We start from the raw sequence: 14,313 nt of genomic DNA on the forward strand, positions 1-14,313 counted from the left end.
TGATTCTGAATGTGTCGGAAAAACCAGCAAGGAGACTGTTTGAACATTTAGTTAATTTATAGAGAGAAATGCACATTAGGGTTGTGCCGTCAGATGATGGTCAGAGTGATCGCCAATAGCTGATGCCTTTGACCATGTCAAGACAATATTTGGCTTGTTTTCCCATGTATTAAATTATTATTATTATTATTATTATTATTATTAGGCTATTATTATCAAATTAATATTACAAATAATTTGCCCGTAGACACACAGACACATGCTTGAAGAAACACACTTTATTATATTTTTAAGAACAGATGACAGAAAAGCTTTCTGCGTATGACACGCTGATACGGAGGCGTGCAGTCTCGTGGAACACACACATGTAAAAGGTTCTCACTCTTTCTCTGTTTCTGTCTTCTGAATTATTTTTTTGCAGGAACAGTATCATCTGAGGTCATCTGCAGCACTCATAGACATCTCAGCTCAGGAGGTGCTTTGAGTTCAGTTTGCTTTCTTTCCACAGAGCAGTTTAATCTGAACGCAACTCTGCAGCCTACACATCTGTGATTAAAACATAAAATAATACAAAAACACATTCACCTCGAAACATGATTTATATTTCAGTGATTATTATCATCATTATAATTATTATTTTTACATTTAGAATTGTTTTTATGTCTTCATTTGAGGAAGTAATTTTCCGCCATGATGTTAAGACGGACACTTGCCTGACGGTAATGGAAAGGTGGTTACTTTTAATTATATATATATATATATATATATATATATATATATATATATATATATATATACATATTATTCTTTTATCACTTCATTATTTTAATTGCTTTTTTGTTTAGTTTGGAGTGCAATTTGAATTTAGAAATGTATTTGATTTTAAGTTTTTCATTTTTTAAATAAATTAATTTAATTTTCAATGCAAGAATATTCACCAATCCCTCAGCCCAGGGTTTGTCGATGTAATTGGATATTGCAATATATATATATATATATATATATATATATATATATATATATATATATATATATATATATATCGTGAAGGAGGTAACAAAACTAATTTATTCACACACATGATGTATTTTCCTGGACAAAGAAATACCCGACCGGTAGAGAATGCACAGATGAAGTAGGTCCTTTGCCAGAGAGATGTTGACAACTGTTGTAAAACTATCTTTCAAAAAGTTGCACACATTTTAATTGCACTTATTTTTTTAGTAGTTTTCTTAGTTTCATTTGAATTTTTAGTTAAAATAAATCAAAAATAAAGTTCTAAGTTTGAAATCCAGGTGTCTTTATTGTGTAGGCTTAACCCTAACACTGCTTAATGAAAATTACCCAATGGTACCACCTAGCGTCCAACCAGCGCTAATACCGGTGTTCGTCGTTTTTATGTTGAGTTTTTTGCGCGACCAACCGACCAATCAAAACTTGGTCGACCAAGACTCTTCTCATCGACAAATCTTTGGTCGACTATCAGGGGGCAGCCCTATCTCATACATTTTCATTTCATAAGATGGCTACAACTCTGATTGTCAGGGACATAATTTGATGTTCTACTACATTTTCAGAGTTTGGACATGAACTTTATTATCACCTGCTGGTGGAATCTCCAAACTACAAATGAAAGAACTGAATTTAGACTTTGTACTGAAAACAGACCTGCTACTGAAACATTTTAGTAAAAAAGCAATTTGTGCTTTGCACCACTACATTTACATACAATACACCCAGAGTTTGCGCACATACACCGACAAAAAGAGAAAACACTGCCACCCGCGGCCACTTACGCTTTGCACAAGTATGAAAATTGCGCTCAGAATTAGCATGCTCACGAAAATTGGATAAGATGTAGCGCATGGTTGTTGCACGTAGTGCTGTGCTTATCCCGATGTGTGTTTATGAATTATCAGAGATTGTTGCTGGAAAAACTCTCGTTTGAGAGCAACTGTTATCAGAGGTTTGTGTGTGTGTGTTTAACATATTACACTCAACATTTAATTTCACCACATTAAGGAGAGCAGCCTCATCACATCTGAAGACATTCAGCAGGATTTCTAATACTTCTTATTTCAAAAAGCTTTTAATGTTTTTTTTTTTTTTTTACTCCTACAGAAGTCTTCTGAAAGACACGTAGATCAGTTCGCTGTAACATTACATCAGTGTTGCAGTGTGGTTGATCCACATGTCTCATGAGTGTTGTGCTCTGATGATGACACAGGAAGTTTTTGTGGTGAACTCTTGCAGCTAAAATACAGTCAGTCGAATGGAAGGTTTTGTTATGGGAAAAACATGTGCCTAAAGTTGCCTCTCATATTATTTTTAGTTGCTATATTTTGGTCAATATTTGCACTACTCTGAAAAGGGGAAGATATATTCAAATGCCAGGTACCTACATTATATGCACAGTTTCAGAACCTTATTTAAACCTTTATAAATAGTCTTTCAGTGTCCGTTTTGCTTCTGAGTTAATATTCTCTTTGACTTTTGTTACTTCTGTCACTGAACTTTTGCATAAAACCGAATGCTTTATGCCATCGTTTGTTGTGTTTGTGTCCTTAGGTCTTTCTTTTATAAGAAGAGTGTTCTGGACTGAAACCACACCATTTTTATTGGAGAGTTTAAGCAAACATAAAGCCTTTTTACATTTACAAATCATGGTAATTCCATGTAAAAAAAAATGTGTACATGTTTCATGGTAATACCATGTTGTTGTGGACATTTATTATTGTAATGGCATGATTTTTGGATGTCAAAAATGGCAAAACCTTGTTGTTGTTTTTTTTTCACATTCCATTTTTTTCTCAGTAAGTACCTTGAAGGGTACATGAATATGTTAATTATAGAGTATGATGTTATTAGCATCTTTTAGAGGGATTTTAATGGTGCTGCAGTGATTGATCCATGAGCGCTGTGTGTGGTGGCTTCATGCACAGTGGTTTTCAAACTTCATGATGCCAAAAATGACGACTAACCTTTTTTACCCATATAAATTGACCATTTTGTTATCTTGTTATCCTGTGTTTGTCTTTCACTGTGGTTCTTTTAAAATTTTGTCTGTCGTGTTCAACAGATCATCCATGTTTTATACAAATTAATTGTTAGAACAATAAAATAACTGTTTGTAAATTTTTAAAGCATAATTCCTAAGCAAAACAGTGATTTGATGACCAAATATGGTGATAACATGTCAAAACACTGGTATTTAAAATCTGTATCGGATCAGCCAAAAATTGGAATATTAGAGCCCGACCGATATGGGATTTTTGAGACAATACCGATTTTAGAGAGGGAAAATTCACCGATTACTGATATGGTGGCCGATACAGTTAATTTTTGAGCTGGAATGAAAACAGACCTTTTCCTGTTCACCAATTTTGCACCAATATGACTATGCAAATGTACTCAGAAGGCTGCTTTCTTAAATATTTTTATCAAAGAATATTTGACATTATTATTATACATTGTCAACAAATTCTAGAAATGAACACTGAGAAAATAAAGAATAAATCAAAATACAATAAATAGCTTAAAAAACATCAGTACTGTATGTTTAGTATCAGTCAGTTGCTGACCATTTAAATAAAGAATAAATAAAAATAAAATAAATAGCTAAATAAACATCAGTACTGTTTAGTATCAGTCAAATGCTGACCATTAAAATAAAGAATAAATAAAAATAAATAGCTAAATAAACATCAGTACTGTTTAGTATCAGTCAAATGCTGACCATTTTAATACTGCCGAGTCAAGAGATAAACAGTGGCAGCGGCGTTACACTGTATTCTGCTATACAAGTTCAGGGGAAACTTTCAATGGTGGAAAACCAGACTTTTAAATATTACAGTTTATAAATGCAACGACTGGAATTGTTTGGTTGAAGGGGGTACCAAACTGTGAATTCTGAACAAAACAGTTTGGAGAATACATGTTTGCACATTAGCTTCCACTCAGCTGACAAGCAATGAAAGTAGCTACGTGGTTAGCTAGTTAGCTATAAACTCGTTGTCACGGAGAGTAAAAGATGGACCAGCATTGCGTCTCAACAACTAGGTAACAGCGTAGCGTGAAATCAACACTCAATAGACACATTCCACCACTGCACCGTTGTCTGATGAGCTGCAAAAAGATGCTCTGATGTTTACCTTTCAATCTGGTACATTACTGACTGCACTGACAAACTATAGCTGGCTAACAGCAAACAGACATGAGTGACATGGTTGTCATGGACAGGGTTAATGTTATATTAGTTATATTGAAAAGGGAAAATGATGGGGTCATTGTTTATTAAGTTTCCAGTATGTATTTCACAAACTAGTTAGCAACTTACCGAGAAGACACCGCTTAACTCCGCACCGCTTAACTCCGCCCTGTCTGCAGAGCCACCGTCAGTCCAGAGTCAGCTCTGTAAACAATGGAGTCGGAGCGCGCTCTGCTGGACAAACTACGTAAAGACACCAATTATAAAGCATTGTTTTCTGCATTATATGTTCTGAAAAGAAGTTTTCATATCTGCACATATTGGTAAACATATACGCTGATACTGATATATCGGTGAAAGGCTAATATCGGCCGACCGATATATCTGTTAATATCACTAGTTAATATCGCTGTGTCCCTAATTATCTGGAAAATATTTAGCCTACTTGTAGTACATTTACAGTGTGTCTTTTTAAATGTGTAAACATGAAGAGAAACACATTTTACGTTTTTATAGTTATTAACACTTTTCTTTTTCTGAAATTTTCCACAGACGTCCTAGCACCCCCTCGCGGCCCCCATTTATTCGATGCCAATTTTGACTAAATTAAATTGATTAGTTCTTTGATTGAACTGTTTCAGGCATTTTTGATGACAAACGGCATTTTAAGCACTTAATTCACATAAATTGAAATGTATTTTATACTTAAGAGTAGTGTTCCTGAAGTGTTTCTGTTCCAGAAGTGATCCTGATTTGCAACATTTAAAGCTATTTCTAGATTAGTTTAATGAGAGCATAACAATCAATTAGTGGATTGGAATTCATCTCCATACTACAGAAAATCATTTTTTTAATCAGTATTTTTGTCATGTTTTATAGTAAAAACATCTAAACATCCTTAAAACAAGATACATTTACTTATGATTCAAAATTCTGTAAGATAATACAACTTTTTTCTCCATTTATTTATTTTCTTTACCTACATTGGCAGATCATTTTTTTCTCCCTGTTTCAAGCATCACATGAAAATATACATTGTATATCAAGGTATTGTTATTGTGATTCTGTGAGATCCTCCAGTAATGGCTGTATCTTGTTTGTCCTCATGACCAAGAGAGTGTGAATAAAACACGTTTCAAATGCTAACTAGGTCTGTGATGGGTCTTGATGGTTCACAACCATTCTCTGATTGGTGACCATTGTTCACGATTCAGTCATATTCAAGTGTGAATGCAGTGCCTAGGTGTGAACCTCTCAAGTCATTTGGCTGATACTGTTATGTTAATTGGATTAGGATTAGCAGAATTCAGAGTCTTTACCCATTGGATGTTTTGGTTTCACCTGAACACTTTGTAACCACCTGGAAGTACTACCCCCTGAATGCCTATAAAATACAACGAATGCCTCCCTAAGTCAGACTTGATGACGGAAGTGCAAGACAACACGTCCGGATGTGTAGACTGATGCTCCTGATCTTCTACAATAAAGAATCCTGCCAAAGCTTTATCCAACACAGGTCACAGGTAGTCTTTGTTTTACAGATTACAGCCTATCAGTCTTGCTTGGCTGTCTCATTATTTGATCTTGTGTGTTTACACACTGAGGGCTTTTACTTTTAAGTTGTAAATCATTATCATAACAGCGCTTCAAAAATATTCAAGAAGTTCTTTAAACCAGTGCAATGTTACATATTTATATTCAGTGAGAGTAGCAACACCTTTTAAAGTTTAAAGAATAGCTGGACTCCGATGGATTTTCTGATGCAGCATGATCTAAATTTGGATGATCTCGATATTGATACTTAAATCACAAGATCGATCTTTCACTCTACGTGCAACCCTCTACAATGCAAGTAAATCACTCGCATATCTGACCAATTTTCGTGCTGTACGACAAAAAATTTCTTTGATTAGCCACTGGCTGGTGAATTTCAGAATTCACTCGTCAGTAATTGAATAGTTTAGTGGTGAAGTTGTTCAGCATCAAAAACTTTTCACTGCATATTGAGAGTAAAAGTTTGGTTTGACTCGTTCCATATAATGTGTGTCCAAAGACGAGATCCACGCAATCCATTTGTCATTGATTATTGTCTCATTTAATATCTGTTTTGTTCTTTACAGTCAATCGTTGTTAAAATTTTTTACATAATTTTACACCTAAAACACTTCTGTGATGCTTGCTGAGCTGCCGCCATTCTTAAAGAGACAGTACCAGTTTAGCACATGTTCTACAAATCAGTGAAAATTAGGAATGGGCATTTCAAGTATTTTTTTGGTCGAGTACTCCTAACACTTAAATGAGTAATTGCTTACTTGACATTGAAAAGTTCAACCTTTCAACCTCTTTTTTTTTTTTTTATGACAAAAATTTGCACTATGCATAAACAAGATCTAGATACAAAAATAATGACAGAATTTTCTTTTTGGGTGAACTATTCCTTTAACAATGGCAAGCATCCACAGTACTGGTAATGGTAAGATTTAAGTGAGAGTTTTATTGTTGCTCACAGCAGGCAAAGGCACAAAGGAAAATTAAATTGCAATATTCAGGTAGTGTTTTTACTTGTTTTACTCAAAGTAATTTACTCATGTAAATACTTGAAAATGGTACATATTATGCAAATGTGACCAAATTGATGAAAAACTATATACAGTTTGTGAAATGTATACTTTGTACCTAGTTCAAAGGTCCCTGTATAATTAAGCTGTGGGAGAATTTCTTTCATACGTAAGCAGAATTAACATTGTAACTGAAATACACACATATGAATCGGAATTGGATCGGATCGGATTGAGGTTATTTCAAGAATCATGTATGTGTTCCTGCACTATCCTGATGTTTTGCAGAGCAGTAGTAATAAACACTGCTGAAAGTGCCCTTATAAAACACTGTTGTATTACTGTTCTGTGTAAATGAACCTCTCCTGTTCTGTTGTGTTTTCAGTGCAGGTCCTAAAGGAGACAACATCTATGAGTGGAGATCCACTATTCTGGGTCCTCCAGGTTCAGTTTATGAGGGAGGAGTGTTCTTCCTGGACATTGCCTTCACGCCAGACTACCCCTTCAAACCACCTAAGGTCACATTTGTCCACCACACCACAGTTACAAGATCAGGCCATTTAATAAGTACTATCTTAACCATGTTTACTATAGTCAATGTTACTACAATATTACTATGGTATAACCATGGTTTCTATATGAATATACAGTAGTACTGTAGTAAAACCATAGTTTATTCCCAACTAACAATTTTTGGTTCCCAGAATGTTTCCAGAACAGAGCTTTAAGGTACATTTTTGGTTTTCCAGGAAAGTTTTCTTTACGGAAAAAGAATGTATGTTCCCAGAACCTTTCTGCAATCATGCTGCAACCTCAATAAACAGACAAGCCATCGATGGATTAATATTGATTTATTATAATGAATTGTTATTATTATCATTAGATCGCTTGCAGCACTTTTAAGATACGGTATTAAAGTAGGAAGATAGTGTATTCTGGAATGTTTTTCTCATCTGTTCATTATAATGCGTTAAAATCTCATTTACTGTTCATTTATTTATATTGAATTAAATGTTATACTTTGCTAATTTCATTCATTGTTGTCTGTCAGCCTCTCTGAAAGGTTTTTGAAAAAATAACCAAATATGATAAAATAAAACCATTAGAAAACGTTCTGTATATGTTGTTTTAAGGTTGTTTCACAAAAACCTCCCTGCAAAGTTTTGGTAAGGTTAGCTTATGATTAAAAAAATAAATAACCTGAAGAGAATGTTCCTAGAATGTTAGGAATTTGTTCCCAAAAAAAAATAACCAAACGGGAACCATATGCTAACGTTAGGGGAACGTTCTGTGTTTGCTGGGTTGTCTCAAAACTAATTTTTTTAAGTGTGTCTTGAAGGAATGTTCCAACTTCAATACAAGTTAAACTCAATCGACAGCATTTGTGGCATAATGTTCAAAAATTATTTTCGACTTGTTCCTCCTCTTTAAAAAAAAGAAAAAAAAAGAAAAAATCGAGGTTTTAGTGATTCACGTATAATGGAAGTGAATGGGGGCCAATTTTTGGAGGGTTTAAAGACAGAAATATGAAGCGTATAATTTTATAAAAGCACTTTACATTAATTCGTCTGTTAAAACTCATGTATTATTTGAGCTGTAAAGTTGTTTAAATTGTCATTTTTACAGTTTTAGGGTTTATAGTTACATCGCCATGGCAACGAAGTTGTAAAATTGGCTATATATTTACACAGATTCGGTTAGTAAGTGATTTTATCACAGTAAAATCATATTAACTTACAGAATGTTTATGTCTTTTGTCTATACTTTTGAAACTGTGAGTACTTTAATGTTAAACATTTTCCCCCCATTCACTTCCATTGTAAGTGCCTCACTGTAACCTTGATTTTTGCTTTTTTTTTTGTGAAAAGTCAAAAGTGTATTTTTGTGGTAATCAATATTATGCCACAAATGCTGTCGATTGAGCTTAACTTGTAATGAACCCGGAATATTCCTTTAAAATGTCCAAGTGCTTTCTGGGATCATTAAATATGATGCAGTTGCTCTTTATTTAATAATATTTGTCAAAATTAGCTGAAGAACAGTTTAATACAGTTATACTTCCGATTGCACTCAGCATGCTGAAAGGTGCGAATGTTTTTTTGTTTTGTAGGTGACGTTTCGGACGAGAATCTATCACTGTAACATCAACAGTCAGGGTGTGATCTGTCTAGACATCCTGAAGGACAACTGGAGTCCAGCGCTCACCATCTCCAAAGTGCTGCTGTCCATCTGCTCCCTCCTCACTGACTGTAACCCTGGTAAGACCACACAGACACAAGTGAATGTAGTAAACTGGTCATGGGCTGAAGCTCCAGTGTTTGTCAGAATGGCCGTATGCTGGAGCTCCACCTGCTTGACCTACACTACACAGACGCAGTTACAGGTGTGAGCATAGATACAGACGCTTCATGCTCATGTATGAAACTGCATACATGCGTTTTACTGCTCATTTTATGTCTGAGCTATCTGTCTATTCAGTGCAGCGCTGAATGAATGTTGGATCATTTCTAAAGAATAAAGTAATGGCTTTGTTTCAAAACCTAATGTGCTGCCTACATGAATCATAAGTGCACGCCTGACACAAAGTCTGTTCCAAACAGCAAGTTTATTCAAATTATGCTTCCTTCTAATTAGGAATGTTATAGCATTGTTTATTAAATATGTCATAACTAATATTGATATCAGAATCAGTGTTAATCTCATCAACAAAATTAAGAAAATGCTTGAATACCAGATGAGAAATATGAAACAAACTGTAGACAAAAATAAAAAGGCAAGATATGAACAGTGCACAGACAGAAGAAGAAACTACTAGAAAGAATTGATTCATCTAATCCAATAATCCAGTATGTTGAAGAGCTGCGTGAAAAGAGCGCCGAACACCGGCATAAATAACTGCTTTACAAATGGGTTGTTTACCTTAATCAAATGTATCCAGTTTATACATGCAACCCTCTACGGACATGTTGGAGAAATAATCGCCATGGGCTAGTAAATGTTTGTTTTTACATGCCAGGCTTTTGACGACATGTAAGCGTAATGCAACTGAAAAAGATATAATGCTAACTGAGAAGGGGGCATCTTCACATATACTGTATATATCATTCTTATATATGACTTCATGCAATGTAGAATGCAAGAATGAACATTTTATTTTATATTTGATCCTTTTAATCACATTTTAGCTTGTGTACAAATGTACAAATTTCACATTCTATCAATTTATATGATGTCATGAAATTGTATTTTTATTCATTATTCAAGCTGTTGTCACTGTGTAAAATTTCATACACATTTTTAACAAAATGTTCACAAGGTTCGAATCTAATAATGAAAAGAGAATTACACACATAACAATTATTTAATAATGATATTATAAAAGTAACAAGTTAAGTGCTACTACATCAAAATTATCATGACTTTTTTGTTTTCTTTACCAAAGCTTTGCATAGATGCAGCACAAACCTATTAGTTAAATTCTTTTATATTTACAGTGTTTTCTGAAGTTAAAATATTCCACAATGTATGATTGTGCCTTTTCAATATTTATACATTTACACATTTGTTACACGTACTAAATTATTTAACATGTTTGTTTATATGCACTTTTTGCAATATACATTGACATGTATAACAAGCGCTAAATTGGTACTGTCTCTTAAAGAGAACAGCTGCTCCCCGAGCAAGTGTTTACGGTTGAATGAGCGCAGCACACATTAACAAGAGAGAAGTTACATGGTTGTTTGTCCCTCATCCATGCAGTGTATGATTAGAAATAATGTTTCTTTTTATCTTTTTGATCACCAACTGGCTGTAAATAACAAAGGATTTTTAAGAGACATGAAATGAAAATAATGTGCCTGGGTCTCGTCTTTGGACACAAAATACACGTAACGAAGCAAAACACATTCTCAAATTCAAATCTCCAAGCTCTCAAGTTTTGCAACACTTTTACCTTCTAACAGACGTCCAACAGGCACGTTACTGGTCTGTAGTCATGCTTTAAATGGAGAATGCTGTGAAAACAGTCCGGGGAAATGTTTAGCCAAAGTCATAGAGTTGACGTTGTTAAATACAATCACGGCTCAACTAAAGTGATGGTGACAGCATGAACACAACACCTCAGGACCCACTGCAGCCAAATACGGTCAATTTCCTTCAGGGCGTGTACTTACAAGGCACAACACGCTGTAAAAGACAAGACTGAATCCAGCTTCCTAATCGCTGCCTTCTTGTTCAGTAAACGGATCGCAGTGCTTCACCACTACACAACTCAATCTCTGGCGAGTGAAATCGGAATAATTACTAGCCATTGGCATTAGCCAATGGACATATGGCATTATGCCAACAGACATAGCGTGAAATTTAGTCGCATTTGCAAGTGATTTACTCGCAATGTAGAGGTCTGACGAGATGAAACACTATATCCACAACATATATGTAATATTACAACTTACATCTGCACAGACAATGAAGCGAATGAACAGGTGAACCTGAACTAAATTACAGCTAGTCAGACTGTGTAACTTGTATTTTGAGTACGCTGTTTCCATAAAAATAAAAACTACAAAAACATGCTACACATAGTGCAATACCTCAAACTGCCTAAAACATAACATTCTCCAAAGCATTAAGAATTCAACTTCACCTGGAGTCGCGAGTTTGAATCCAGGGTCTCCTAAGCAACCAAATTGGCCCGGTTGCTAGGGAGGGTAGAGTCACATGGGGTAACCTCCTCATGGTCATGATTAGTGGTTCTCGCTCTCAGTGGGGCGTGTGGTAAGTTGTGCATGGCTCACGGAGAGTAGCATGAGCCTCCACATGCTGTGAGTCTCCGCGATGTCATGCACAACGAGCCACGTGATGAGATGCATGGATTGACGGTATCAGAAGCGGAGGCAACTGAGACTTGTCCTCCGCCACCCGGATTGAGGTGAGTAACCACGCCACCACGAGGACCTACTAAGTAGTGGGAATTGGGCATTCCAAATTGGGGGGAAAGGGGATAAAATAATAAAAAAATAAATTAAAAAAAAAGAAGAATTCAACTTAAAAAAAACTAGCTAATAATTCAGTATATTAATTATATAAGGTTTTCATTACAGGGACAGTTGTATTTTGTATCTTTTTTATGTTTAATACATGTTTAAATTAAAGTTTAAATGTTCGCATGCAATGTTGCTACCTGTCACTTGAAGTTCTATTTCCGTTAAGATGCTTTCGTAGAAGAGAGCTGCCCATGTAGAGCTACAAAACTAGGTTTTGGAACAGAGTGGATGATCCTGAAAGTGTTTTTAACTTGAACACACGTGTTTGTGTTTTCTAGCTGATCCTCTGGTAGGAAGCATCGCCACGCAGTACACGACCAACAGACCTGAGCACGACAGGATAGCCAAACAGTGGACCAAACGCTATGCCACATAACTGACTCCAGCTGCATGGCGCTCATCTCGGGGATGGAGGGTTAGATGAATTATGAGAGGAAACGGGGTGGTTTTCTTGGGGGGTAGGGGGTTGGATCCAGCTATAGAGGAGAGATACAGGGTGGATTTTATGATGGAATTTAAATTCCCATTTCAGTTGTTTTGTCTTTTATGCCCTATATGTTTTTTGTTGTTGTTTTTGCTTTCCTTTGGCTCAAGTAGCATCATGATTTGAACGTAATGGATCTAAATGTGTATTTTCCTTTTCTTCCTGTTGTAAATTGATATTAATTTTTGTCAAATGAAATCTCAGCATGAGCCTACTGCAAGATTGTTCAGTGTATGTATTTTCCCCACCAATATTAAAGTTGAAATTGGTGTACACAGTCGTGCAGCGTCATTCATGGCAACATTGATAATGATAAAACAATTTAACAATTCGACTACTAACATTGATTTTGTCATTTTATATTTCACCACAAATAAGGAAGCATACTTTGCATAAAGAAAATGAAGCCTATTATTAGTAACATTAAGATTTTTTGCAACGTTATTTTCACCCCATCAGTGTTGAGAAAATTACTGCCAAAAATGTTTGTGGACAATGGTTTTTGGTTTTATTTTGTCAACGAAGACGAGACAAAAAATACACATGATGATATTAAAACGGTTTGATTTAAAACATAGCGTTAACGAAAATGAGAATTTTTTTTTTTAAAGAGAAACATCTAGAACAAATTGATTGAAATAATCGAATGCATCCTATCCTTTGACATTAATCCGCTATATACACTTGGCAGAGTGAGTAACTTGCGTTGTGAATACGCAATTTCTTTAAAAACTTGCAACACATAACGCAGTTCCCTAAAATGTGTAAAAGCAAGGAATTCACAACAGAGTACATTTTTAAAAGTAGCTAATACTAGTATGTGAAATAATATCACTATATGATATTATTTCAAAAGCTCAGGTTTTCTCATGTTGTTTAATCCTACATATCAAACATATTAATCTTTCAGTGTTTGACAATGTATTGTATGTATTTTAATGTCATTTGTAGATAAAGACACCCATAGAAGGGACCGTTTATTTGATGAGTTAAAAAATTGACTGACAATCATGGTTAAAATAGATTTTTATATTATGTTGGTTTATGTAATATTATATATAATGTCACAAGTGATGTGTTATTTAATCTGTGAAAAAGGTTAAGCTCGTTTACCCCCGAAATTTTCATTGTAATGCAAAAAAAGATTTTAAATTGTGAATTAAGTTTATACATTTTTCAAAATATTTGAATATTTGGGTAAAGTTTGGTCTGTAACAGTTTGATGCACGTTTTTGTGATGATGTACTTTATCAGCTAAAATGTTATCAAATATATTTGTGTTGACTAAAATTACTTGCCATTTAAAGTTTTTATTTTTATTTTTTTTGTCAAAACAAAAATTCCCCTGTATTACATTTGCATTTGTGCATTTGGCAGATGCTTTTATCCAAAGCGACTTACAGTGCTTTCAAGGTATACATTTTGTTTCATTAGTTTGTAAAATAATTTAAATTATAATAAAATAAAAAAAATAAATGAAAAAAACAAGTGAGGAAAATGAACATTGCACCTCAATTCTTGTTACTGTAATGTGGAAAAATTCAATATTGTTGAAATTGTAAAGTATTTTTACGTCATGGTATTATGTGCTGTGCTGACTTCACTGAAATACAGTACTGAGAATCACCACTGAGAATTAAAATTACAATTTCAAACGCAAAATAGATGCATTTTACAGTAATGAGATTTGATTTATTTATTTTGCATTATGGTAATGTGAATTGGGGGGAAATGTGCTTAATTGTCATAAAAATGCCAAAGATCAATCGCGGCATTGTAAGGTTAGCATTATGCTAATGAAAACATCTCAATGAAAAGGGGTGTGCTCACAGAATATCATGTTCATTTATCTTACTGAGGAGTGTCATTGGACTTCCTGCCTTTAATATTACAGGAATTTACAACAGCTGTTAGGATGCAGACAGTTTCTCTGTGACCATGCTGGATAGGGCATTTCTACAGTGGTAATGGTTCCTGAAAACAGCATTTGTGTGCTGCTGCATCCACACTGATAGA

The 14,313-nt window shown here is 34.6% G+C and overlaps 2 protein-coding genes across 4 annotated transcripts in view; one reads left to right on the plus strand and one right to left on the minus strand.

Moving 5' to 3' along the window:
• Positions 1 to 12,570, plus strand: part of LOC127420767 (ubiquitin-conjugating enzyme E2 E1-like) — a 36,986-nt gene extending 24,416 nt beyond the window's left edge. Inside the window, exons 4-6 of the mRNA XM_051663301.1 lie at positions 7,151 to 7,283; positions 8,876 to 9,023; positions 12,092 to 12,570. Of these exons, the coding sequence (XP_051519261.1) occupies positions 7,151 to 7,283; positions 8,876 to 9,023; positions 12,092 to 12,189 (379 nt within the window). The 3' untranslated portion in view covers positions 12,190 to 12,570. The remainder of the gene's footprint in view (positions 1 to 7,150; positions 7,284 to 8,875; positions 9,024 to 12,091) is intronic.
• LOC127420774 (NF-kappa-B inhibitor-interacting Ras-like protein 1) overlaps positions 1 to 14,313 on the minus strand; it is a 30,018-nt gene that overhangs the window by 8,450 nt on the left and 7,255 nt on the right. The window contains exon 5 of one of the 3 annotated variants that reach the window (XM_051663313.1): positions 236 to 546. The exons of the other annotated variants lie outside the window; for them this stretch is intronic. Within the exon in view, the coding sequence (XP_051519273.1) occupies positions 487 to 546 (60 nt within the window). The 3' untranslated portion in view covers positions 236 to 486. Of the gene's footprint in view, positions 1 to 235; positions 547 to 14,313 lie in introns of those variants that run through there. 3 annotated transcript variants of the gene reach the window in all.

The sequence above is a fragment of the Myxocyprinus asiaticus genome, chromosome 30 (assembly GCF_019703515.2).
Source record: "Myxocyprinus asiaticus isolate MX2 ecotype Aquarium Trade chromosome 30, UBuf_Myxa_2, whole genome shotgun sequence".
Lineage (NCBI taxonomy): Eukaryota > Metazoa > Chordata > Actinopteri > Cypriniformes > Catostomidae > Myxocyprinus > Myxocyprinus asiaticus.